Source organism: Amia ocellicauda, chromosome 14, assembly GCF_036373705.1.
Source record: "Amia ocellicauda isolate fAmiCal2 chromosome 14, fAmiCal2.hap1, whole genome shotgun sequence".
Taxonomy (NCBI): domain Eukaryota; kingdom Metazoa; phylum Chordata; class Actinopteri; order Amiiformes; family Amiidae; genus Amia; species Amia ocellicauda.
This window is the reverse complement of record NC_089863.1, coordinates 12,009,915-12,035,886: the sequence shown is the minus strand read 5'-3', so window position 1 is coordinate 12,035,886 and position 25,972 is coordinate 12,009,915. Positions and strand designations below refer to the sequence as shown.

General features: G+C 39.9%; 1 protein-coding gene across 1 annotated transcript in view; it reads left to right on the top strand.

Annotated features, from left to right (window-relative positions):
- The window catches only part of LOC136768721 (E3 ubiquitin-protein ligase TRIM21-like), a 33,764-nt gene extending 10,509 nt beyond the window's left edge, over nt 1-23,255 (top strand). Inside the window, exons 4-24 of the mRNA XM_066723058.1 lie at nt 171-191; nt 498-527; nt 3,950-3,970; nt 4,214-4,234; nt 4,541-4,570; nt 5,018-5,050; nt 7,355-7,483; nt 8,735-8,764; nt 10,544-10,582; nt 10,891-10,920; nt 11,193-11,222; nt 13,002-13,040; nt 13,349-13,378; nt 13,651-13,680; nt 15,460-15,498; nt 15,807-15,836; nt 16,109-16,138; nt 17,918-17,956; nt 18,265-18,294; nt 21,911-21,937; nt 22,265-23,255. Of these exons, the coding sequence (XP_066579155.1) occupies nt 171-191; nt 498-527; nt 3,950-3,970; nt 4,214-4,234; nt 4,541-4,570; nt 5,018-5,050; nt 7,355-7,483; nt 8,735-8,764; nt 10,544-10,582; nt 10,891-10,920; nt 11,193-11,222; nt 13,002-13,040; nt 13,349-13,378; nt 13,651-13,680; nt 15,460-15,498; nt 15,807-15,836; nt 16,109-16,138; nt 17,918-17,956; nt 18,265-18,294; nt 21,911-21,937; nt 22,265-22,791 (1,235 nt within the window). The 3' untranslated portion in view covers nt 22,792-23,255. The remainder of the gene's footprint in view (nt 1-170; nt 192-497; nt 528-3,949; nt 3,971-4,213; nt 4,235-4,540; nt 4,571-5,017; nt 5,051-7,354; nt 7,484-8,734; nt 8,765-10,543; nt 10,583-10,890; nt 10,921-11,192; nt 11,223-13,001; nt 13,041-13,348; nt 13,379-13,650; nt 13,681-15,459; nt 15,499-15,806; nt 15,837-16,108; nt 16,139-17,917; nt 17,957-18,264; nt 18,295-21,910; nt 21,938-22,264) is intronic.
- Nucleotides 23,256-25,972: the final 2,717 nt, after the last annotated feature.

Sequence of the window (25,972 nt, the reverse complement as noted above, 5' to 3'; positions counted from 1 at the left end):
GTGTGGCCCTGCTCCCAGCATTTCCTGGTTTTCCTTACAGCTCCTCTGCTGCTTTTAAACCTTTCTTGAATCGCATGTTAATTTCTATTAAACAATACAATAGCAGTCAGGTCTGCTACGCTGAGGTGCTGTGAGTTTAAATTGTCTGTCTTCTCTCCTTTATTTTTCAGATCAGATTCAGGAAGAGAATTGTAAGTACCACTGCCTTTGTGATTGTCACTGGATACTGTGTTAGAAAATAAGGTTCCCTTCCATTAGATCAGGGGTGTCAAACATACAGCACGAGGGCCAGTCAGGCCCGAAGGGTGATTTGAGTAAACCAAAAAAAAAGTAAAAAGTTCTACAAATACAATAATGGAAAATCTTAAAACTTCTCTACAACAACACAGTCCAATGAAGGTCTTTACCATGAACAAAATGCTAGAGGCTCCTAACCTTTGATATAGTTAAGATCTGTGTTTTGCCACCATTAACATGATATCTGACTTCACTTGCAGGCAAGATGAAGGCAACTCAAACAGAAGAATGTGAGTCTCAAGTGTGCTCAATGGGTCCATGCAGTAAACAAATTATAATTTAGACAACTAAATCTGCTAAGAAATCAAGTAATAATAATAGTAATGATTTCTTAGCAGATTTAGTTGTCACATTAAGAATGTATAGATTTATTAATTAACCTGTATTCTAGTATCATCTGATTGATAGGCTGATATGGTATATTATGATGTTTATAACTATATAGACACATTTCAGTGGCTGTTCTTTTTTTCTTTTAATAATATCCTATACATGTACTAATATGCTTGCATGATGTTGTGCAAATATTTGTGTGTGTGTGTGTGTGTGTGTGTGAGTGTGTTTGTATATATACACCGATCAGCCATAACATTATGACCACATGCCTAATATTGTGTAGGTCCCCCTTTTCCCACCAAAACAGCCCTGCCCCGTCAAGGCATGGACTCCACTAGACCTCTGAAGGTGTGCTGTGGTATCTGGCACCAAGACGTTAGGAGCAGATCCTTTAAGTCCTGTAAGTTGCGAGGTGGGGACTCCATGGATCGGACTTGTTTGTCCAGCACATCCCACAAATGCTCGATTGGATTGAGATCTGGTGAATTTGGAGGCCAAGTCAACACCTTGAACTCGTGATTCATCAGACCAGGCAACCTTCTTGCATTGCTCCATGGTCTAGTTCTGATGCTCACGTGCCCATTGTAGGTGCTTTTGGCAGTGGACAGGGGTCAGCATGGGCACCCTGACTGGTCTGCGGCTACGCAGCCCCATACGCAACAAACTGCGATGTACTGTGTGTTCTGACACCTTTCTTATAGAACCAGCATTCACTTTTTAAGCAATTTGAGCTACAGTAACTCGTCTGATGGATCAGACCACACAGGCCAGCCTTCACTCCCCACGAGCATCAATGAGCCTTGGCCGCCCATGACCCTGTCGCCAGTTCACTGCTTTTCCTTCCTTGGACCACTTTTCATAGGTACTGACCATTGCAGACCGGGAACACCCCACAAGAGCTGCAGTTTTGGAGATGCTCTGCCTCAGTCATCTAGCCATCACAATTTGGCCCTTGTCAAAGTTGCTCAGATCCTAACGCTTGCCCATTTTTCCTGCTTCTAACACATCCATTTCTGAGGACAAAATGTTCACTTGCTGCCTAATATATCCCACCCACTGACAGGTGCCATGAGAACGAGATTATCAGTGTTATTCACTTCACCTGTCAGTGGTCAAAATGTTATGGCTGATTGGTGTATACTCAGCAAAAAAGAAACGTCCTCTCACTTTCAACTGCTTTTATTTTCAGCAAACTTAACATGTGTAAATATTTGTATGAACATAAACTGAACAAGTTTCACAGACATGTGACTAACAAATGTAATAATGTGTCCATGAACAAAGGGGAGGTCTGGTAAGGACCTGCCTTACAACAGGCCTACAAGCCCTCAGTCCAGCTCCTCTCAGCCTATTGTGGACAGTGTGAGCACTGATGGAAGGATTGTATGTTCCTGGTGTAACTTGGGAAGTTGTTGTTGCCATCCTGTACCTGACCCGCAGGTGTGATATTCGGATGTACCGATCCTGTGTAGGTGTTATTACACGTGGTCTGCTACTGTCAGACCGATCAGCTGTCCATCCTGTCTCCCTGTAGCACTCTTAGGCGTCTCACACTACGGACGTTGCAATTTCTTGCCCTGGCCACATCTGCACTCCACGTGCCTCCTTGGAGCATGGCACATTCACACAGATGAGCAAGGACCCTGGGCATCTTTCTTTTGGTGTCTTTCAGAATCAGAAGAAAGGCCTCTTTAGTGTCCAAAGGTTTTTTAACTGTGACCTTAATTGCCTACCGTCTGTAAGCTGTTAGTGTCTTAACGACCGTTCCACAGCTGCATGTTCATTAATTGTTTATGGGTCATTGAACAAGCATGGAAAACACTTGTATATATTCCCCTTAGGTTGACAGCCACATTGTAAAATCTTGCTCTACCTTGTGTGATCATGCCAAACATTATAATCCAGTATTTGACTCCTAGTGTTGCTGACCAGTGCTATCATCCCCGACTACTGATTCTTGTATCCTCCTGACGAGCCTGTTCGCTCAATCGCCTGACACCTACCTGTTTCCTTACAACGAGTTCTGCCTTGCCCTTATTGCACCTGTTTACCGGCTCTTGACCTATTGCCTGTGCCGACTCTCCCTTGTGCTCTAAACCTGGGTCTATCACTCCGTGTGATCCCTGGCATTACTATATAATTGCATATAATGACCTGCGCGGATTACTCTTTGTCAGTAGTCAGAACTCCCCAGCAACCTTGCAACCTTTGTGCACACAAAGTGCTGCACATTGCATTGGGTCCTTCACTTGCATTAATTTGGTTTAAATGGAAAGAGTAACAAACTGATAATTTGGAGTCCTGGGTGAGCCAATTGAAGAATTGCTGGTGGGTGTAATGGTGGGCCAGAGTGCAGGGTGGATTACCTGTCCTCTGCCTGGCATGTGCCCTGGCGCCTCCCTCGGCTTTGAGGGCATTGCATTGCTTGGAGCAATCCGGTTTTAGAGATCACTGTGGGGTGGGGCAGCTGTCTGTTGGTACACCCTCTGGTCTGCCTTCGTGACTGTAACAGGGGTGCAGAATGAGGGTAAACCTGTGCCAGCTGCCTGGAGTGCTCTCTTGCCTGGATAGAGTGGTCCAGCATTGCCTCAACCATCAGGCCAAATGTAAAGCCCTGGGAGATAGGCCTCGCCTGTGACAGCCAGCACTGCTGCGAGTGAGTGACCATTGGCATGCATTCCGTGGCTCATTACACAAACCAACAGGTCTGCCACCGTTGCTATCTCTTGGATTGGCAGGATAGAAGGTAGAAGGCTAGTAGGCTCTCTGTATAGCAGAAGTATGCTGCCTGGACCCCTGATCGCAAGATGTCAAATAAATGAAATGCCTATTACTTGTTAGGCAAACTGCCTAAAGGGCATGATAAATATTGGAGATTCATTGGTTTCAACAGTGTCAATGGGCATACTTTCAATCGTTGTAGTTTATTTTGCAGAGCATGTGTAACGGTGCACACGGACAGGATGCTGTGGCCCTGTGGCCCGAATCCACAGCTGTTGTCTCAGCTGTTGTGCCTTCACACATTTCCAAGATTGAGCAGCTTCTTTAACTATGGTGATTCTGTCTGCGTGACATCAGGAAAGATGTGTTGGGGGTGCACCATGTTTCTATTATGAAATTGTATGTGTATAATCAGGTGTGTGGGTATGTGTTGATATACTTCCTACTACAGATTGATATTTTGTTTTGGTAGAAGTGATGCATTGCTTTCAATTTTAATTGTAATAGCATTCATTTCAGTTCCACCCGAATACATGGCAGTGCACAGTCTGAAGCTATGTGAGTCACAGCTGTCTTGTTTTTCCCTTGTCTGTAGATCACATTACTGCAGAGATGGGTGAGTGCCCAGTGTGTGTTCGTGTTCCTGTCTGTGTGTCTACAGTCTTTACTGTTTAACAGGGGCTGTGGCTGTGTGGCCTTGCTCCCAGCATTTCCTGGTTTTCCTTACAGTTCCTCTGCTGCTTTTAAACCTTTCTTGAATCGCATGTTAATTTCTATTTAACAATACAATAGCAGTCAGGTCTGCTACGCTGAGGTGCTGTGAGTTTAAATTGTCTGTCTTCTCTCCTTTATTTTTCAGATCAGATTCAGGAAGAGAATTGTAAGTACCACTGCCTTTGTGATTGTCACTGGATACTGTGTTAGAGAATAAGGTTCCCTTCCATTAGATCAGGGGTGTCAAACATACAGCACGAGGGCCAGTCAGGCCCGAAGGGTGATTTGAGTAAACCAAAAAAAAAGTAAAAAGTTCTACAAATACAATAATGGAAAATCTTAAAACTTCTCTACAACAACACAGTCCAATGAAGGTCTTTACCATGAACAAAATGCTAGAGGCTCCTAACCTTTGATATAGTTAAGATCTGTGTTTTGCAACCATTAACATGATATCTGTCTTCACTTGCAGGCAAGATGAAGGCAACTCAAACAGAAGAATGTGAGTCTCAAGTGTGCTCAATGGGTCCATGCAGTAAACAAATTATAATTTAGACAACTAAATCTGCTAAGAAATCAAGTAATAATAATAGTAATGATTTCTTAGCAGATTTAGTTGTCACATTAAGAATGTATAGATTTATTAATTAACCTGTATTCTAGTATCATCTGATTGATAGGCTGATATGGTATATTATGATGTTTATAATTATATAGACACATTTCAATGGCTGTTCTTTTTTTCTTTTAATAATATCCTATACATGTACTAATATGCTTGCATGATGTTGTGCAAATATTTGTGGTGGATTACCTGTCCTCTGCCTGGCATGTACCCTGGCGCCTCCCTCGGCTTTGAGGGCATTGCATTGCATTTGCCTCTAAACCTTTGATATAGTTAAGATCTGTGTTTTGCCACCATTAACATGATATCTGTCTTCACTTGCAGGCAAGATGGACAAGGCAACTCAAACAGAACAAGGTGCTCAATGGATCCATGCAGTAGACAATATATAATTATTACATTAATTTCTCAGCAGATGAAGAGTTTATAGTTGTATTAACCTGTATACTAGTGTAATCTGATTGATAGGCTGACATGGAATATTATGATGTTTATAATGATTTAGCAAAATTTCAATGGCTGTTTCTTTTTGGGCTGTGTGTATGTGTGTGTGTATATATTATATATATATATATATATATATATATATATATATATATATATATATATATATATACACACATATAATTCCTGGCACCCTTTACTGGCAATGCACTCAGAATACTTTACAATAATTTTAACAATATAATTATAGATAGAACCTCAAAATACTATACAGTATCAATATTCCAATGGAACCCACTGGACCCACCCATCTCCAGATCATTAATATAGATTAAAAAGTGCACAGGCCCTAATACTGATCCCTGTGGAACTCCACTTAAAGCTTATGTGTCTCAGCATATATTTTTTCCTGCAACCTTAGAGATTTGAAACAATACGTTTTAGGGACCTGATTTCTCTTTTCTCTGGACTGGGGTAGCTCAATTGTGTTGTTTCTGTGCTTAATATGACTGTTATAGGCATTGTGATAATTGAGAAAAAGTGGACACTGCATTACATTGCATTATACGTTTAATTTCTCTAGAATTATATCATTTTTCCCGTCGTTTTTCTACGAAGAATAAGTTATACATTTAAGAATCTCGACTGTTTGACCATTAATGTAGCCTGGTTGACCATCACTGCTAATGTGTGGTACATTTTACAGGGACATTTCAAAGTGATTTTTGTTGCTATTTTATTTACTTTTTAAATAATAATAATAATAATAATAATAATAATAATAATAATAATAATAATGGTGTTATTATTTTACATACTGGCCAGTAGGTTTATCTGTATAGTTGCTTTCAGCAATTGAACTGAAATGTTATGAACCTTTTGTGAAATGTGAGTTTTAGTAATAGGAAAAGGAAGTAATGAAATAAGATTTAATTTCATTAAAAAAACTATCAAATTGTCATGGTCCCCTAGCGCTCCCCCTCTATCCCCACTAGGGGCCGCCATTTCTCTGCCTTCTCCCTGCTCTCATCACTCTGTCAATTAACATTCTGGTCACCTATGTGCACCCTCTGTTCCCATTCACCCTGCACCTCACAAGCCTGGTTCCTGCTCCCCTTTATAAACCCCTCACTGCCTTCACTCAGGGTGAAGTTGTGTCAGTTCCATCTGCATTACCTAGCCTTTTCCCTGTGCCTGTTCCAGTCTTGTTCATCTGAGCCTTTGTTCCCTCGAGCACCGTATCTGTCTTGTTCCCTTGACCTCCTGCCTGTCTTCACTACCACGACTCTGTCTCGCCTTTGCCTGCTCTGTTCGCCTGATCGCCTGACCATCGCCTGTTCCCACGACCACATCTTCGCCCAGCCCTTGTTTGCTCTGATCCGCCGGTACCCGACCCACGCCTTTCCGACCATCCCCTGTTCCCAAGCCCCCGAGGGAAACGTGACACTAATGAAATGAGAATATATTGATTTAATGAAATTATTTCTTTACGTAAAGCAACCTACAGAAAATATATTGTATTAGTCTTCCTTGGGGTGGATGTGTGTTGTTTCTGTTGATTAAGTCTCCTTAGGACCCAGATCTAGATGAGTACCTCACTTTGCAGCCTTAAAGCAGTGTTGGGTTATACATACAACACAATGGTCAACCTCCTATGTTTTCATTTTGTTTGAATAAAGGAATAGAAGGGAATAAAACATTCACAACAATGCAGTGTTCACAGGTTATCATACAATGAACTAATCAAGCCATTCTGAATTAATTTACAATTTACCACAAAATAATCCACCTTGATATAATGTAGCTTTATCAGTCAAATGTACCCAATAATACAGATAATTCCCATAGCACTATTAACTAGGTAGCGTGCATTGCCTTTTGTTAAGTTTAAACCGTATATCCAGTTCAATAATGCATCATCAAGCAAACACTTGTCTTGGAGGCATAAATAGTTGTATCCCTTCTAATAAGTGTCAGGTTTAAAGCCACAGCACACGTCAGACAGCGAAAACACAGGACACTTACAGAAAAAAACTACTACCAATTAAAGTACGTGATTAAGCCTCATTTGAGATATTTTCCCTTTCTATAAACATAAAGTATAAATACTTATTCCCTTGTGAATTGAGTGTTTAGCATGTCTTAAAGCATTACAATAAAGTGGTTGGTCACATTGTCTCACATTGTATGCCTTTGTGTTTTTAATCCTTCTTCCAGATCACATGGCTGAATGGTGGATACTCTTCTGGTTGCTGCCTGGGGGTGTAGGAGTTTTACTGGGTTTGGCAGTGGATGCACTAGTGGTTTATGTTTACTGGATGAGAAGAGGAAGACATCATGCACCAGGTAGATTATACAAATACAATCCTAAATACACTATACATTCCTCCTATAATGACCCTGATGTATGATTTGTTAAAAAATTATATTTTTGTTTTGAATACGCTAACTAAAATATATATACTATATTATTATTATATTCTATAATATACTAACACACACATGTAACACACACACAAATGAAACAGTATGACATGAATGGAAGCTTTACATTCAATTTGAGACATATTTAATAGAAAAGCTTCCAGAATTCCAGTAGGCAAATAACAGTGTTGTTTATTTACTGTAAATGCTGGTGGGTGCCATGTATTTATTTAAGTGGATATCAGTTAACTTAGTTATTAATGTAGCTCTTTTTTACATTGAAATAAAATGTTAATTGTACTTATTGTCATGCCTACAGCTTAATTCCCAAGTCCACTGCTAGATGTTGCCCCGCTGCCAATTTTCATTCTGTTGTCCTTATCTTTTCCATATTATTGAATAATTACCTTCACCTGTCTCCTGTTTCTCTGCCCATCAAATGCATATATTTCAATGTATACATATATTTATATATTCGTCTGCCCGATTGCAGCATCACCGAGCCTGCTTACCTCTGAATATTCTGACCACTAGTGTTTCCTGACCCTTGCCTGTTTGTTAATATTATGTTTTCTGGATTCCCTTTGATGTTCTGTCTGCCCGATCAACCGACCTTATGCTTGATATACTGACCACGCTTCCTTGTTTTGCCTGCATTGCCCTATTCACTGGTACTCGACAAACTCCTGTTATTGATCTGCCTCTGGTCCACACCTGAGTCCACCATTCCCGAGGCTCTTCTTGTAACCCGATTATCACACTTGTTAAACTGACTAGATGTATACTTTTACAAATGGATTAAAAATTATACAATTTTAAGATGCACAATTCCATACACATTGCTTTGTATCTGCTTCTGTTTATGCAATGTAACAGTTATTTCAGTTTGTATACCCTTGCAGAGTTAGCATCATTCATTATGGAATAATTTCACTGCTGAGTCCTGTGACCTCCAGGGTGTAAGGCTGCTGTTGACCACATATTCCACAAGGCAGCCCCAGCCATCTCATTACAACCCTGTATTTTACCCATTAACTATTGGTGTTTCTGTCGTTGTTTTCAACTGGATCTGTAAAGAATTGAAGGAAAAGAGATTTGAATACATTCAACTTCCAATACTGTTCAATTAAGATCTGTGTTTTGCCACCATTAACATGTTATCTCTCTTCACAGATAAGGAAGAGGAAACTCAACTTAAAGAAGGTGAGTATCTCAAGTGTCCTGAATGCAGTAGACACATTGAGGCCATTTTATGTAACTGTCATGAAAAACTCAAGAAAGTGAACTAAGAACAGTACAGCTTTATGGGAACACAAATTGGTAGGCTCCTGGGAATGTTTTATACTGTTTAATAATGTCATTATTATTATAATGAAACCTGTCCTAGTAAGGTTGTTTTCTAAATTGATTTGACAGAGTAGCGTGTAGCTGCCACCACCTTTGTTATACCTGGATGGTGCGATTAAATACATATTATCAATAAGCTACTTGATCTTATGTGGATGCACTATGATGAACAATGTGTCTGATTGAGTAACATGCAAAGCAGACCAATGGATCCTCTGCCCCCTGGACATGAGGTGTGAATTATTCTCAAGGCTGAAGCAATGCAGGAAGAATGGCTGTGTGAATTGGTGGCTTGACCTTTGCATTGAAATGCCCTACATGATCATGATCACAGTTCCTAATATTTATGGTACCACTGTAAGGTGTGTATCTGGGTGGTGAAATAAGCAATAAGCAATACGTTTAAATTTAACAGTATGACATGAATGAGAGCTTTACATTCAATTTGAGACATATTTAATAGAAAACCTTCCAGAATTCCAGTAGGCAAATAACAGTGTTGTTTATTTACTGTAAATGCTGGTGGGTGCCATGTATTTATTTAAGTGGATATCAGTTAACTTAGTTATTAATGTAGCTCTTTTTTACATTGAAATAAAATGTTAATTGTGCTTATTGTCATGCCTACAGCTTAATTCCCAAGTCCACTGCTAGATGCTGCCCCGGTGCCAATTTTCATTCTGTTGTCCTTATCTTTTCCATATTATTGAATAATTACCTTCACCTGTCTCCTGTTTCTCTGCCCATCAAATGCATATATTTCAATGTATACATATATTTATATATTCGTCTGCCCGATTGCAGCATCACCGAGCCTGCTTACCTCTGAATATTCTGACCACTAGTGTTTCCTGACCCTTGCCTGTTTGTTAATATTATGTTTTCTGGATTCCCTTTGATGTTCTGTCTGCCCGATCAACCGACCTTATGCTTGATATACTGACCACGCTTCCTTGTTTTGCCTGCATTGCCCTGTTCACCGGTACTCGACAAACTCCTGTTATTGATCTGCCTCTGGCCCACACCTGAGTCCACCATTCCCGAGGCTTTTCTTGTAACCCGATTATCACACTTGTTAAACTGACTAGATGTATACTTTTACAAATGGATAAAAAATTATACAATTTTAAGATGCACAATTCCATACACATTGCTTTGTATCTGCTTCTGTTTATGCAATGTAACAGTTATTTCAGTTTGTATACCCTTGCAGAGTTAGCATCATTCATTATGGAATAATTTCACTGCTGAGTCCTGTGACCTCCAGGGTGTAAGGCTGCTGTTGACCACATATTCCACAAGGCAGCCCCAGCCATCTCATTACAACCCTGTATTTTACCCATTAACTATTGGTGTTTCTGTCGTTGTTTTCAACTGGATCTGTAAAGAACTGAAGGAAAAGAGATTTGAATACATTCAACTTCCAGAACCGTCCGTAAGGATCATACAATTTGCAAGAAGCTTTGCTGATGATTCATTTAAACACATTTGCAAAAAAGAACCCCAACATTTTGTATCTCCTAAGATCAGAAATGATCTCTCCTCTTACATTTTGTTATTAAAAACATGTATCTATGGAAAACAGCAAACACTTTTTGGTGAGTTTGGCTGTTTATTTTTCTCTTCATTTTCTAGGTGAACAAAATGATAACCCTGCTGCCCAGCCATTACCTGGTAAGGGAATACAATGGCAAATTGCATAAGTAATCAGTCAACTTGGCCTTGCCAGGCTTTTATCTCCCAGTTGGGTTAATCACTAGGTACTATAATCAGATAAACAGTGTTCTAATAAATCAGTTGTAGATTGTATCAGTAAGTATTTAATAAATGTCTATTTGTTTCTATTATCGAAACACTTATCTACAACAACACAGTCCAATGAAGGTCTTTACCATGAAAAAAATGGTAGAGGCTCCAAGCCTTTGATATACTTAAGATCTGTGTTTTCCCACCTTTAACATGATATCTGTCTTCACTTGCAGGCAAGAAGGAAGAGGATGCTCGAGCAGGAGGTGAGTATCTCAAGTACATTTGGTGGGATTTGGCTATGGGTATGTTGCCATTTTATTTTATTGAGGATTTAACCATTACATTTCTAACAGTTTATGAAAGTAAAGTGTCCAAGACTATCTAAACATCATTACTAAAAGTACTGAAAGTGTCACTGTATTCAACTGGATCTGTAAAGAATTGAAGGAAAAGAGATTTGAATACATTCAACTTCCAATACTGTTCAATTAAGATCTGTGTTTTGCCACCATTAACATGTTATCTCTCTTCACAGATAAGGAAGAGGAAACTCAACTAAAAGAAGGTGAGTATCTCAAGTGTCCTGAATGCAGTAGACACATTGAGGCCATTTTATGTAACTGTCATGAAAAACTCAAGAAAGTGAACAAAGAACAGTAGAGCTTTATGGGAACACAAATTGGTAGGCTCCTGGGAATGTTTTATACTGTTTAATAATGTCATTATTATTATAATGAAACCTGTCCTAGTAAGGATGTTTTCTAAATTGATTTGACAGAGTAGCGTGTAGCTGCCACCACCTTTGTTATACCTGGATGGTGCGATTAAATACATATTATCAATAAGCTACTTGATCTTATGTGGATGCACTATGATGAACAATGTGTCTGATTGAGTAACATGCAAAGCAGACCAATGGATCCTCTGCCCCCTGGACATGAGGTGTGAATTATTCTCAAGGCTGAAGCAATGCAGGAAGAATGGCTGTGTGAATTGGTGGCTTGACCTTTGCATTGAAATGCCCTACATGATCATGATCACAGTTCCTAATATTTATGGTACCACTGTAAGGTGTGTATCTGGGTGGTGAAATAAGCAATAAGCAATACGTTTAAATTTAACAGTATGACATGAATGAGAGCTTTACATTCAATTTGAGACATATTTAATAGAAAACCTTCCAGAATTCCAGTAGGCAAATAACAGTGTTGTTTATTTACTGTAAATGCTGGTGGGTGCCATGTATTTATTTAAGTGGATATCAGTTAACTTAGTTATTAATGTAGCTCTTTTTTACATTGAAATAAAATGTTAATTGTGCTTATTGTCATGCCTACAGCTTAATTCCCAAGTCCACTGCTAGATGCTGCCCCGGTGCCAATTTTCATTCTGTTGTCCTTATCTTTTCCATATTATTGAATAATTACCTTCACCTGTCTCCTGTTTCTCTGCCCATCAAATGCATATATTTCAATGTATACATATATTTATATATTCGTCTGCCCGATTGCAGCATCACCGAGCCTGCTTACCTCTGAATATTCTGACCACTAGTGTTTCCTGACCCTTGCCTGTTTGTTAATATTATGTTTTCTGGATTCCCTTTGATGTTCTGTCTGCCCGATCAACCGACCTTATGCTTGATATACTGACCACGCTTCCTTGTTTTGCCTGCATTGCCCTGTTCACCGGTACTCGACAAACTCCTGTTATTGATCTGCCTCTGGCCCACACCTGAGTCCACCATTCCCGAGGCTCTTCTTGTAACCCGATTATCACACTTGTTAAACTGACTAGATGTATACTTTTACAAATGGATAAAAAATTATACAATTTTAAGATGCACAATTCCATACACATTGCTTTGTATCTGCTTCTGTTTATGCAATGTAACAGTTATTTCAGTTTGTATACCCTTGCAGAGTTAGCATCATTCATTATGGAATAATTTCACTGCTGAGTCCTGTGACCTCCAGGGTGTAAGGCTGCTGTTGACCACATATTCCACAAGGCAGCCCCAGCCATCTCATTACAACCCTGTATTTTACCCATTAACTATTGGTGTTTCTGTCGTTGTTTTCAACTGGATCTGTAAAGAACTGAAGGAAAAGAGATTTGAATACATTCAACTTCCAGAACCGTCCGTAAGGATCATACAATTTGCAAGAAGCTTTGCTGATGATTCATTTAAACACATTTGCAAAAAAGAACCCCAACATTTTGTATCTCCTAAGATCAGAAATGATCTCTCCTCTTACATTTTGTTATTAAAAACATGTATCTATGGAAAACAGCAAACACTTTTTGGTGAGTTTGGCTGTTTATTTTTCTCTTCATTTTCTAGGTGAACAAAATGATAACCCTGCTGCCCAGCCATTACCTGGTAAGGGAATACAATGGCAAATTGCATAAGTAATCAGTCAACTTGGCCTTGCCAGGCTTTTATCTCCCAGTTGGGTTAATCACTAGGTACTATAATCAGATAAACAGTGTTCTAATAAATCAGTTGTAGATTGTATCAGTAAGTATTTAATAAATGTCTATTTGTTTCTATTATCGAAACACTTATCTACAACAACACAGTCCAATGAAGGTCTTTACCATGAAAAAAATGGTAGAGGCTCCAAGCCTTTGATATACTTAAGATCTGTGTTTTCCCACCTTTAACATGATATCTGTCTTCACTTGCAGGCAAGAAGGAAGAGGATGCTCGAGCAGGAGGTGAGTATCTCAAGTACATTTGGTGGGATTTGGCTATGGGTATGTTGCCATTTTATTTTATTGAGGATTTAACCATTACATTTCTAACAGTTTATGAAAGTAAAGTGTCCAAGACTATCTAAACATCATTACTAAAAGTACTGAAAGTGTCACTGTATTCAACTGGATCTGTAAAGAATTGAAGGAAAAGAGATTTGAATACATTCAACTTCCAATACTGTTCAATTAAGATCTGTGTTTTGCCACCATTAACATGTTATCTCTCTTCACAGATAAGGAAGAGGAAACTCAACTAAAAGAAGGTGAGTATCTCAAGTGTCCTGAATGCAGTAGACACATTGAGGCCATTTTATGTAACTGTCATGAAAAACTCAAGAAAGTGAACAAAGAACAGTAGAGCTTTATGGGAACACAAATTGGTAGGCTCCTGGGAATGTTTTATACTGTTTAATAATGTCATTATTATTATAATGAAACCTGTCCTAGTAAGGATGTTTTCTAAATTGATTTGACAGAGTAGCGTGTAGCTGCCACCACCTTTGTTATACCTGGATGGTGCGATTAAATACATATTATCAATAAGCTACTTGATCTTATGTGGATGCACTATGATGAACAATGTGTCTGATTGAGTAACATGCAAAGCAGACCAATGGATCCTCTGCCCCCTGGACATGAGGTGTGAATTATTCTCAAGGCTGAAGCAATGCAGGAAGAATGGCTGTGTGAATTGGTGGCTTGACCTTTGCATTGAAATGCCCTACATGATCATGATCACAGTTCCTAATATTTATGGTACCACTGTAAGGTGTGTATCTGGGTGGTGAAATAAGCAATAAGCAATACGTTTAAATGTAACAGTATGACATGAATGAGAGCTTTACATTCAATTTGAGACATATTTCATAGAAAACCTTCCAGAATTCCAGTAGGCAAATAACAGTGTTGTTTATTTACTGTAAATGCTGGTGGGTGCCATTTATTTATTTAAGTGGATATCAGTTAACTTTGTTATTAATGTAGCTCTTTTTTACATTGAAATAAAATGTTAATTGTGCTTATTGTCATGCCTACAGCTTAATTCCCAAGTCCACTGCTAGATGCTGCCCCGGTGCCAATTTTCATTCTGTTGTCCTGATCTTTTCCATATTATTGAATAATTACCTTCACCTGTCTCCTGTTTCTCTGCGCTTCAAATGCATATATTTCAATGTATACATATATTTATATATTCGTCTGCCCGATTGCAGCATCACCGAGCCTGCTTACCTCTGAATATTCTGACCACTAGTGTTTCCTGACCCTTGCCTGTTTGTTAATATTATGTTTTCTGGATTCCCTTTGATGTTCTGTCTGCCCGATCAACCGACCTTATGCTTGATATACTGACCACGCTTCCTTGTTTTGCCTGCATTGCCCTGTTCACCGGTACTCGACAAACTCCTGTTATTGATCTGCCTCTGGCCCACACCTGAGTCCACCATTCCCGAGGCTCTTCTTGTACCCCGATTATCACACTTGTTAAACTGACTAGATGTATACTTTTACAAATGGATTAAAAATTATACAATTTTAAGATGCACAATTCCATACACATTGCTTTGTATCTGCTTCTGTTTATGCAATGTAACAGTTATTTCAGTTTGTATACCCTTGCAGAGTTAGCATCATTCATTATGGAATAATTTCACTGCTGAGTCCTGTGACCTCCAGGGTGTAAGGCTGCTGTTGACCACATATTCCACAAGGCAGCCCCAGCCATCTCATTACAACCCTGTATTTTACCCATTAACTATTGGTGTTTCTGTCGTTGTTTTCAACTGGATCTGTAAAGAATTGAAGGAAAAGAGATTTGAATACATTCAACTTCCAGAACCGTCCGTAAGGATCATACAATTTGCAAGAAGCTTTGCTGATGATTCATTTAAACACATTTGCAAAAAAGAACCCCAACATTTTGTATCTCCTAAGATCAGAAATGATCTCTCCTCTTACATTTTGTTATTAAAAACATGTATCTATGGAAAACAGCAAACACTTTTTGGTGAGTTTGGCTGTTTATTTTTCTCTTCATTTTCTAGGTGAACAAAATGATAACCCTGCTGCCCAGCCATTACCTGGTAAGGGAATACAATGGCAAATTGCATAAGTAATCAGTCAACTTGGCCTTGCCAGGCTTTTATCTCCCAGTTGGGTTAATCACTAGGTACTATAATCAGATAAACAGTGTTCTAATAAATCAGTTGTAGATTGTATCAGTAAGTATTTAATAAATGTCTATTTGTTTCTATTATCGAAACACTTATCTACAACAACACAGTCCAATGAAGGTCTTTACCATGAAAAAAATGGTAGAGGCTCCAAGCCTTTGATATACTTAAGATCTGTGTTTTCCCACATTTAACATGATATCTGTCTTCACTTGCAGGCAAGAAGGAAGAGGATGCTCGAGCAGGAGGTGAGTATCTCAAGTACATTTGGTGGGATTTGGCTATGGGTATGTTGCCATTTTATTTTATTGAGGATTTAACCATTACATTTCTAACAGTTTATGAAAGTAAAGTGTCCAAGACTATCTAAACATCATTACTGAAAGTACTGAAAGTGTCACTGTATTCAACTGGATCTGTAAAGAATTGAAGGAAAAGAGATTTAAATACATTCAACTTCATATACTGTTCAATTAAGATCTGTGTTTTGCCACCATTAACATGTTATCTCTCTTCACAGATAAGGAAGAGGAAACTCAACTAAAAGAAGGTGAGTATCTCAAGTGTCCTGAATGCAGTAGACACATTGAGGCCATTTTATGTAACTGTCATGAAAAACTCAAGAAAGTGAACTAAGAACAGTACAGCTTTATGGGAACACAAATTGGTAGGCTCCTGGGAATGTTTTATACTGTTTAATAATGTCATTATTATTATAATGAAACCTGTCCTAGTAAGGTTGTTTTCTAACTTGATCTGACCGAGTAGCGTGTAGCTGCCACCACCTTTGTTATACCTGGATGGTGCGATTAAATACATATTATCAATAAGCTACTTGATCTTATGTGGATGCACTATGATGAACAATGTGTCTGATTGAGTAACATGCAAAGCAGACCAATGGATCCTCTGCCCCCTGGACATGAGGTGTGAATTATTCTCAAGGCTGAAGCAATGCAGGAAGAATGGCTGTGTGAATTGGTGGCTTGACCTTTGCATTGAGATGCCCTACATGATCATGATCACATTTCCTAATATTTATGGTACCACTGTAAGGTGTGTATCTGGGTGGTGAAATAAGCAATAAGCAATACGTTTAAATGTAACAGTATGACATGAATGAGAGCTTTACATTCAATTTGAGACATATTTCATAGAAAACATTCCAGAATTCCAGTAGGCAAATAACAGTGTTGTTTATTTACTGTAAATGCTGGTGGGTGCCATTTATTTATTTAAGTGGATATCAGTTAACTTTGTTATTAATGTAGCTCTTTTTTACATTGAAATAAAATGTTAATTGTGCTTATTGTCATGCCTACAGCTTTATTCCCAAGTCCACTGCTAGATGCTGCCCCGGTGCCAATTTTCATTCTGTTGTCCTTATCTTTTCCATATTATTGAATAATTACCTTCACCTGTCTCCTGTTTCTCTGCCCATCAAATGCATATATTTCAATGTATACATATATTTATATATTCATCTGCCCGATTGCAGCATCACCGAGCCTGCTTAACTCTGAATATTCTGACCACTAGTGTTTCCTGACCCTTGCCTGTTTGTTAATATTATGTTTTCTGGATTCCCTTTGATGTTCTGTCTGCCCGATCAACCGACCTTATGCTTGATATACTGACCACGCTTCCTTGTTTTGCCTGCATTGCCCTGTTCACCGGTACTCGACAAACTCCTGTTATTGATCTGCCTCTGGCCCACACCTGAGTCCACCATTCCCGAGGCTCTTCTTGTAACCCGATTATCACACTTGTTAAACTGACTAGATAAATACTTTTACAAATGGATTAAAAATTATACAATTTTAAGATGCACAATTCCATACACATTGCTTTGTATCTGCTTCTGTTTATGCAATGTAACAGTTATTTCAGTTTGTATACCCTTGCAGAGTTAGCATCATTCATTATGGAATAATTTCACTGCTGAGTCCTGTGACCTCCAGGGTGTAAGGCTGCTGTTGACCACATATTCCACAATGCAGCCCCAGCCATCTCATTACAACCCTGTATTTTACCCATTAACTATTGGTGTTTCTGTCGTTGTTTTCAACTGGATCTGTAAAGAATTGAAGGAAAAGAGATTTGAATACATTCAACTTCCAGAACCGTCCGTAAGGATCATACAATTTGCAAGAAGCTTTGCTGATGATTCATTTAAACACATTTGCAAAAAAGAACCCCAACATTTTGTATCTCCTAAGATCAGAAATGATCTCTCCTCTTACATTTTGTTATTAAAAACATGTATCTATGGAAAACAGCAAACACTTTTTGGTGAGTTTGGCTGTTTATTTTTCTCTTCATTTTCTAGGTGAACAAAATGATAACCCTGCTGCCCAGCCATTACCTGGTAAGGGAATACAATGGCAAATTGCATAAGTAATCAGTCAACTTGGCCTTGCCAGGCTTTTATCTCCCAGTTGGGTTAATCACTAGGTACTATAATCAGATAAACAGTGTTCTAATAAATCAGTTGTAGATTGTATCAGTAAGTATTTAATAAATGTCTATTTGTTTCTATTATCGAAACACTTATCTACAACAACACAGTCCAATGAAGGTCTTTACCATGAAAAAAATGGTAGAGGCTCCAAGCCTTTGATATACTTAAGATCTGTGTTTTCCCACCTTTAACATGATATCTGTCTTCACTTGCAGGCAAGAAGGAAGAGGATGCTCGAGCAGGAGGTGAGTATCTCAAGTACATTTGGTGGGATTTGGCTATGGGTATGTTGCCATTTTATTTTAGTGAGGATTTAACCATTAAATATATTTGCTTTCTTGTCGGGATCCATTGATGATTTTATGTATTTTTTAATGCAATTTCTAACAGTTTTTGAAAGTAAACATCATTACTAAAAGTACTGAAAGTGTCACTGTATTCAACGGGATCTGTAAATAATTGAAGGAAAAGAGATTTGAATACATTCAACTTCATATAATGTTAAATGCCTTCCAGAACTGTTGTTTGGCTTAACTTTCTAATCATTTATTTAAATAATGATTATATAATATTTTTATATTATCTATGTATTATAATTTCCTTGATACATAATTTAAGAATTTCTACAACTGTCTAGCTAGCATTACATTACATTTATATGCACCGCTGCCATATTTTCCCAATTGACTTCTGTTCTGGGAGTTAAGCACTAAAAGACTTCCGCATTAGTGCACGCATTTGTACACTCCATCAACGGGAGCATTGAAGGGACAAACAGTTTGATTAGGCTCCTTCACTCATTCCCTAAGGGATTGGGACACCCCTTAAGATGGCCACTGTAGTAACTCCGCCCCGCAAGGGATGGAAACGAGGGAACAAGTGTGTGATTTGGGACGCAGCCCAAGTCAAACTGCAACAGCATTAAGAGAAGCGACAGTGCAGTCAGGGCCGCGACTGCAGACAGAGCAGTGTGCAGTAGACATCAGGGCAGGGAGGGAGGCAACAATATTGTGCTGCTAATAAGGGTATTAATATACCGATCAGCCTTAACATTATGACCACCTGCCTAATATCGTGTAGGTCTCCCTTTTGCCACCAAACAGCCTCCACTGGACTCCACTAGACCTCTGAAGGTGTGCTGTGGTATCTGGCACCAAGACGTTAGCAGCAGATCCTTTAAGTCCTGTAAGTTGCGAGGTGGGGCCTCCTTGGATCGTACTTGTTTGTCCAGCACATCCCACAGATGCTCGATTGGATTGAGATCTGGGGAATTTGGAGACCAATTCAACACCTTGAACTCGTGATTCTTCAGACCAGGCAACCTTCTTCCATTGCTCCGTGGTCCAGTTCTGATGCTCACGTGCCCATTGTAGGTGCTTTCGGCAGTGGACAGGGGTCAGCATGGGCACCCTGACTGGTCTGCGGCTACGCAGCCCCATACGCAACAAACTGCGATGTACTGTGTGTTCTGACACCTTTCTTATAGAACCAGCATTCACTTTTTAAGCAATTTGAGCTACAGTAGCTCGTCTATTGAATCGGACCTCACGGGCCAGCCTTCGCACCCCATGTGCATAAAATGAGCTTTGGCCACCCGCTTGTCCTTCCTTGGACCACTTTTGATCGGTACTGTAGTAGTAATAGTAGTAGTAATTGGTGTTGTTTCCTATGAGATTTCTATTACTTGTGATGATACAAAAATAACAATATGATTATGTCATGCCAGAGTATTGTAATTCATTTTGTTTGTGTATGATAAATTGGAGATGTTAGCGATTCATAATTTAGCAACAGGATAACATTAATCAATCATCAATCAATTTAAATGTATTATAGCGCCCCATATAAGCAGAGGCGTCTGAATACGCTGTGCAATTTCTGTGTTCAGTCAATACATTCTTCTCTGTTGAAGTAGCCCATGTCATATTGTTAAAATGTTGCTTAGCTGTTACTACAGGTTACATCTTCATCAAAATGTATTTTATTTAAATTTACAATGAAGGCGTATGTCTGCATGTCTGTGTGTGGGGTGAGTGGGGTGGGGGCATTGGGGCGGTGGGTTGCACATGATAGTTAAAAGTTAACACTTGTAATGTTTAAATATTTACCAAATTAAATTTATGAAATATAACATCTAACTAGCTACATAGGCTAACTGTACCAGTAAGATGATGCCAGATAGTTTGTTGATTAATGTATATGCCAGTCATATCAGCCAAACTTTTCCTAAACATTTGTTGAATGGTAACTACACCATACACCGATCAGACATAACATTATGACCACTGACAGGTGAAGTGAATAACACTGATAATCTCGTTCTCATGGCACCTGTCAGTGGGTGGGATATATTAGGCAGCAAGTGAACATTTTGTCCTCAAAGTTGATGTGTTAGAAGCAGGAAAAATGGGCAAGTGTACAGATCTGAGCGACCAAGGGCCAAACACAAGGGCCAAACACAAAGGGTGTCAGAACACACAGTGCACCGCAGTTTGTTGCGTATGGGGCTGCGTAGCCGCAGACCAGTCAGGGTGCCCATGCTGACCCCTGTCCACTTCCGAAAGCGCCTACAATGGGCATGTGAGCATCAGAACTGGACCACGGAGCAATGCAAGAAGGTTGCCTGGTTTGATGAATCACGAGTTCAAGGTGTTGACTTGGCCTCCAAATTCCCCAGATCTCAATCCAATCGAGCATCTGTGGGATGTGCTGGACAAACAAGTCCGATCCATGGAGGCCCCACCTCGCAACTTACAGGACTTAAAGGATCTGCTGCTAACGTCTTGGTGCCAGATACCACAGCACACCTTCAGAGGTCTAGTGGAGTCCATGCCTCAACGGGTCAGGGCTGTTTTGGTGGCAAAAGGGAGACCTACACGATATTAGGCAGGTGGTCATAATGTTATGGCTGATATATAAGTATATATTTAATATTTTCATCATATTTTTACTATGTACTTGAGCTTCTATTCTAAAGTAAGTACACCTGAGCAATTTATTACTATTTGTACCAGGTAGGTGAGATTTTAATATGTCTTGTAGTGTGCACCATTGGATATGTCTATTTAGGTGGAAATTTGCATTTTTCCATTACATTCAATGGGTTCAAGTTTGTTTGAAGCTCTAATATTTACATGTCAGTCCTTGACACAGCACAGCCTTTTATTAATTAAATACATGATGATTCTGTCTGACTATAAGCTATTGTTTCCACTATGTTGGTATATTTAAAAAATGTAGTTAAATAATTATGAATTATTATTGAATTTTAGTGCAATGCTACTTGTTCAGTCATGTCTATGCAGAATGTGTTGAGTATAACTCTTACAACAGTTTACAGTGTGTGTGTGTGTGTGTGTGTGTGTGTGTGTGTGTGTGTGTTGTGTAGCACTCTAACAACAGTACTGCATTAGTGAACAACAATAGCTGTGATGCAGCTGGTGGTATAAGTGGCTGGTGTGTGAACGTGTGTGTCAGAGGTGTGGTGTTGTTGAGTATCTGCAGGCTGGTTGTGATGGGTCCAGTGCTGTGTTTTAGTCCCAGTCCATCCCTGTAATATAGTCTTATATGATTTAGAATGATATATAGTGTGGACTTCATATTGCCGATAAAGAAAGTTGGGTGAAGCCACTTTGTACAGTCAAAAAACAATAAGTGTGTGACAATTTCCTCTGTAAGAACAGGAGTTCATTAAACAAGTCTTGCACAATTAGGCACTGAGCGGCACAGCAATACTTAATAAGAGCCCTGCTCAGTGTACAGCATGACATAAAAAAATTAATAGAGAATTCTACAACATAGGAGGAAATGATCTGATGTATTAATTGCATTCAGCATTTTTTTAATGTTTCCTTCTTCCAGATTTCCAGATGATACGTCAGTCAGAAGGTAATACTTTCATCAGTAATATATATATATATATATATATAATTTGGTACTTTGTCCTGTTTGTATAACTGAAACAGCAGTATTAATGTAGTTTGATGGTGTGAGTGATACTGAAATTATTTGTTTGCTAGATTTTTGAATTAATTACATTGTTCCAGCTGGTTCACAATACTGTATCCACACTCTATCACAGCAGTCACTGCACACAACTTCTGTCTTTTATTCCCTACAATCAAATAAATATATAAATATACATGCAGGTGGTTGTATTGCAATATTGTGCTGTTCACAAATTAAACTTTCTTCCCCTATCTTTCATTTCCATAGTGATCATGACCCTGGACATGGACACGATCAACTCTCGTTTGACTGTTTCACCAGAGAATAGATCAGTCAGGTGGACAGAAGAAAGGCATAAACTCCCAGAAACCCCAGAGCGGTTTGATGAACACCCCTGTGTGCTGGGGAGAATGGGAGAGGCCAGGTGGAGGTGCTACTGGGAGGTGGAGGTGGGGAGCAAGAAGTTCTGGGAGTTGGGGGTCGCCAGGGAGGCAGTCGAGAGGAAGGGGCAGCTAATCCTGAGCCCTGAAACTGGCTTCTGGGTCCTCAGCCTTTGGGAAGGTCGGAAGCTGAAAGCCCTGACTGACACTGAGACCTTGCTGGACTCCACCATTCCCAGCAGAGTGGGGGTCTATCTGGACTATGAGAAGATGCAGGTCTCCTTCTACAATGCTGAGACTGGCTCACTCATCTACACTTTCAAAGAGAAGATTGACAAGACAGTCCGTCCATTCTTCTCCCCTACGGACAGAGATCAGGACTCTCTGATTATTTTGTCCATGTCAGCCAACTAGTGTTGGGAGCACTGCAAATCACTTTACTGGTTTCATATTGTTGGTGTAAACATTGCCCCCTATGTATTGTATATACCCACTGTATAATACTCTGCATCTTGGGAGAACAGAGTACAAGAAGTCTAGATACTTGAACACACGGCCTTCCCCTCAACTATTTTGGAAATGCCAAACCACAATCTCCCTATATTTATATTATATTTTGAGGAACAGCTCAGAGCTGACAACATAAACAATATACATGCTGCTCTTCAGACAAACCGGAAATAAGATAGAGTCCCACGTCATTTACTGCTAGGCAAACGTGCAGATATGTCAACCAAAACTCTCGAGTGTTAGGGGTTATGATATCTGACACATTCCATGTCTGTCTAGCAACTAGATCTGTAATATGTCCTGCCCCGAAATGGATGTCTGACATGTGTAAAACTGTGTGCTGTAGCAGAAATAAACTGAAGACAAATGATCTGGCATTGTGTCAGTGACTTTTCTTCCCGAGCTCGTATCCTGCGGAGGATCCACCATCCTGCACTGACGGCGCTGAGTTATCCTAGTCCGGGGAACCCGAAGGGTTAATTTCTCCGTGAAGTGGTTCTATCTTAACACATACATATACACTCACCTAAAGGATTATTAGAAACACCATACTAATACTGTGTTTGACCCCCTTTCGCCTTCAGAACTGCCTTAATTCTACGTGGCATTGATTCAACAAGGTGCTGAAAGCATTCTTTAGAAATGTTGGCCCATATTGATAGGATAGCATCTTGCAGTTGATGGAGATTCGTGGGATGCACATCCAGGGCACGAAGCTCCCATTCCACCACATCCCAAAGATGCTCTATTGGGTTGAGATCTGGTGACTGTGGGGGCCATTTTAGTACATTGAACTCATTGTCATGTTCAAGGAACCAATTTGAAATGATTCGACCTTTGTGACATGGTGCATTATCCTGCTGGAAGTAGCCATCAGAGGATGGGTACATGGTGGTCATAAAGGGATGGACATGGTCAGAAACAATGCTCAGGTAGGCCGTGGCATTTAAACGTTGCCCAATTGGCACTAAGGGGCCTAAAGTGTGCCAAGAAAACATCCCCCACACCATTACACCACCACCACCAGCCTGCACAGTGGTAACAAGGCATGATGGATCCATGTTCTCATTCTGTTTACGCCAAATTCTGACTCTACCATCTGAATGTCTCAACAGAAATCGAGACTCATCAGACCAGGCAACATTTTTCTAGTCTTCAACTGTCCAATTTTGGTGAGCTTGTGCAAATTGTAGCCTCTTTTTCCTATTTGTAGTGGAGATGAGTGGTACCCGGTGGGGTCTTCTGCTGTTGTAGCCCATCCGCCTCAAGGTTGTACGTGTTGTGGCTTCACAAATGCTTTGCTGCATACCTCGGTTGTAACGAGTGGTTATTTCAGTCAAAGTTGCTCTTCTATCAGCTTGAATCAGTCGGCCCATTCTCCTCTGACCTCTAGCATCAACAAGGCATTTTCGCCCACAGGACTGCCGCATACTGGATGTTTTTCCCTTTTCAGACCATTCTTTGTAAACCCGAGAAATGGTTGTGCATGAAAATCCTAGTAACTGAGCAGATTGTGAAATACTCAGACCGGCCCGTCTGGCACCAACAACCATGCCGCCCTAAAAATTGCTTAAATCACCTTTCTTTCCCATTCAGATATTCAGTTTGGAGTTCAGGAGATTGTCTTGACCAGGACCACACCCCTAAATGCATTGAAGCAACTGCCATGTGATTGGTTGATTAGATAATTGCATTAATGAGAAATTGAACAGGTGTTCCTAATAATCCTTTAGGTGAGTGTATATATATATATATATATATATATATATATATATATTTCACACAATGGTTAGTTTTAGTAATCTGCTCAAAGGGTGTGCGGGACACCGTAAATAAAAAAAACACCTTATTTTTACCCTACTTTTGGACTCCAGACATCCCGGTGAGACAGCGGAGACCAAAGAAGGAGACCATTGCAGAGACCGGTGAACTGGTTTCCCTTTTTGGGACTTCCTGGTTGCTCAGCAGTGGCATGAGGAGGGCCTACAGGATGAGCTGCGAGGGCTGAGACAAGCCTTACAGCCCATCGCCGTTTCAGTGACACCACCACAGGTTGAGGACCTCAGCCCCAGACGACGTCTTCCAACCCCAGAACCTCGACGCCATGCATCAGAACGCTCAGTCAGCCAAGGGACAGCAGTTCAACAGGAGGACAGACCTACTCTTTTGAGAAGGGAACCAAAAATGCCCTTATACCAGGAGGGGGAGGACATCGAGAACTATTTGCTTCATCTATCATCCCATCTCTGGGAAAAACATGAAAGTCTCAAAGACAGAAACGTCGTGACAAAATAGTCGGTTCCCCTATCATTGACACCCCAACACCAGACAACTTAGCAGTACACTCCATTTGGAAACTCCCAGCCAATATCAGTGCCTTATAGCACTCTGTCCCATCCTTAGCACCCTTGTTCCATAGGGCTGAGAGAGGACACAGTCAAGCCAAGGTCACAGGTGACGATCAATATGAATTGCACAATATTCTGTATGTAACGGGTCAGGGAGCAAGCCACTTAATTATTCTCACCTCCTGTAGGCAATTGGTTCTTAATCTAGCACACACCATTCCCTGGTCCAGTCACTTAGGTCAGCAGAAGACTTTCCTCCGCATTGGTTCTCACTTCTACTGGCCAAACATGTTTAGGGATGTACAGGATTACTGCCGTACATGCCCTGAATGTAAACAAACACAACCCCTGCGACAGAGAGACAGATCTCCCCTCCATTCACTTCCCATCATTCAAACTCCTTTTCAGAGGATAGCCATGGATATTGTACGTCCTCTGGAAAAGAGCAGTGCAGGTCACAAATACATTCTCGTGGTTTGTGACTATGGAACCAGGTACTCAGAAGCTTTTCCACTCCATACAATCACTACTTCTGCCATAATCTGTTCATTGATCCAATTATTTTCTAGAGTTGGTATTCCCAAGGAAATACTTACAGATCAGGGTACAAACTTCACCTCAAAACTCATGGCACAGCTTTACCATGAATTGGGAATCCAGGGAATAAAGACCACTCCATACCACCCACAAACAGACGGGTTAGTTGAACGTTTCAACCAAACACTAAAAGCCAGCTC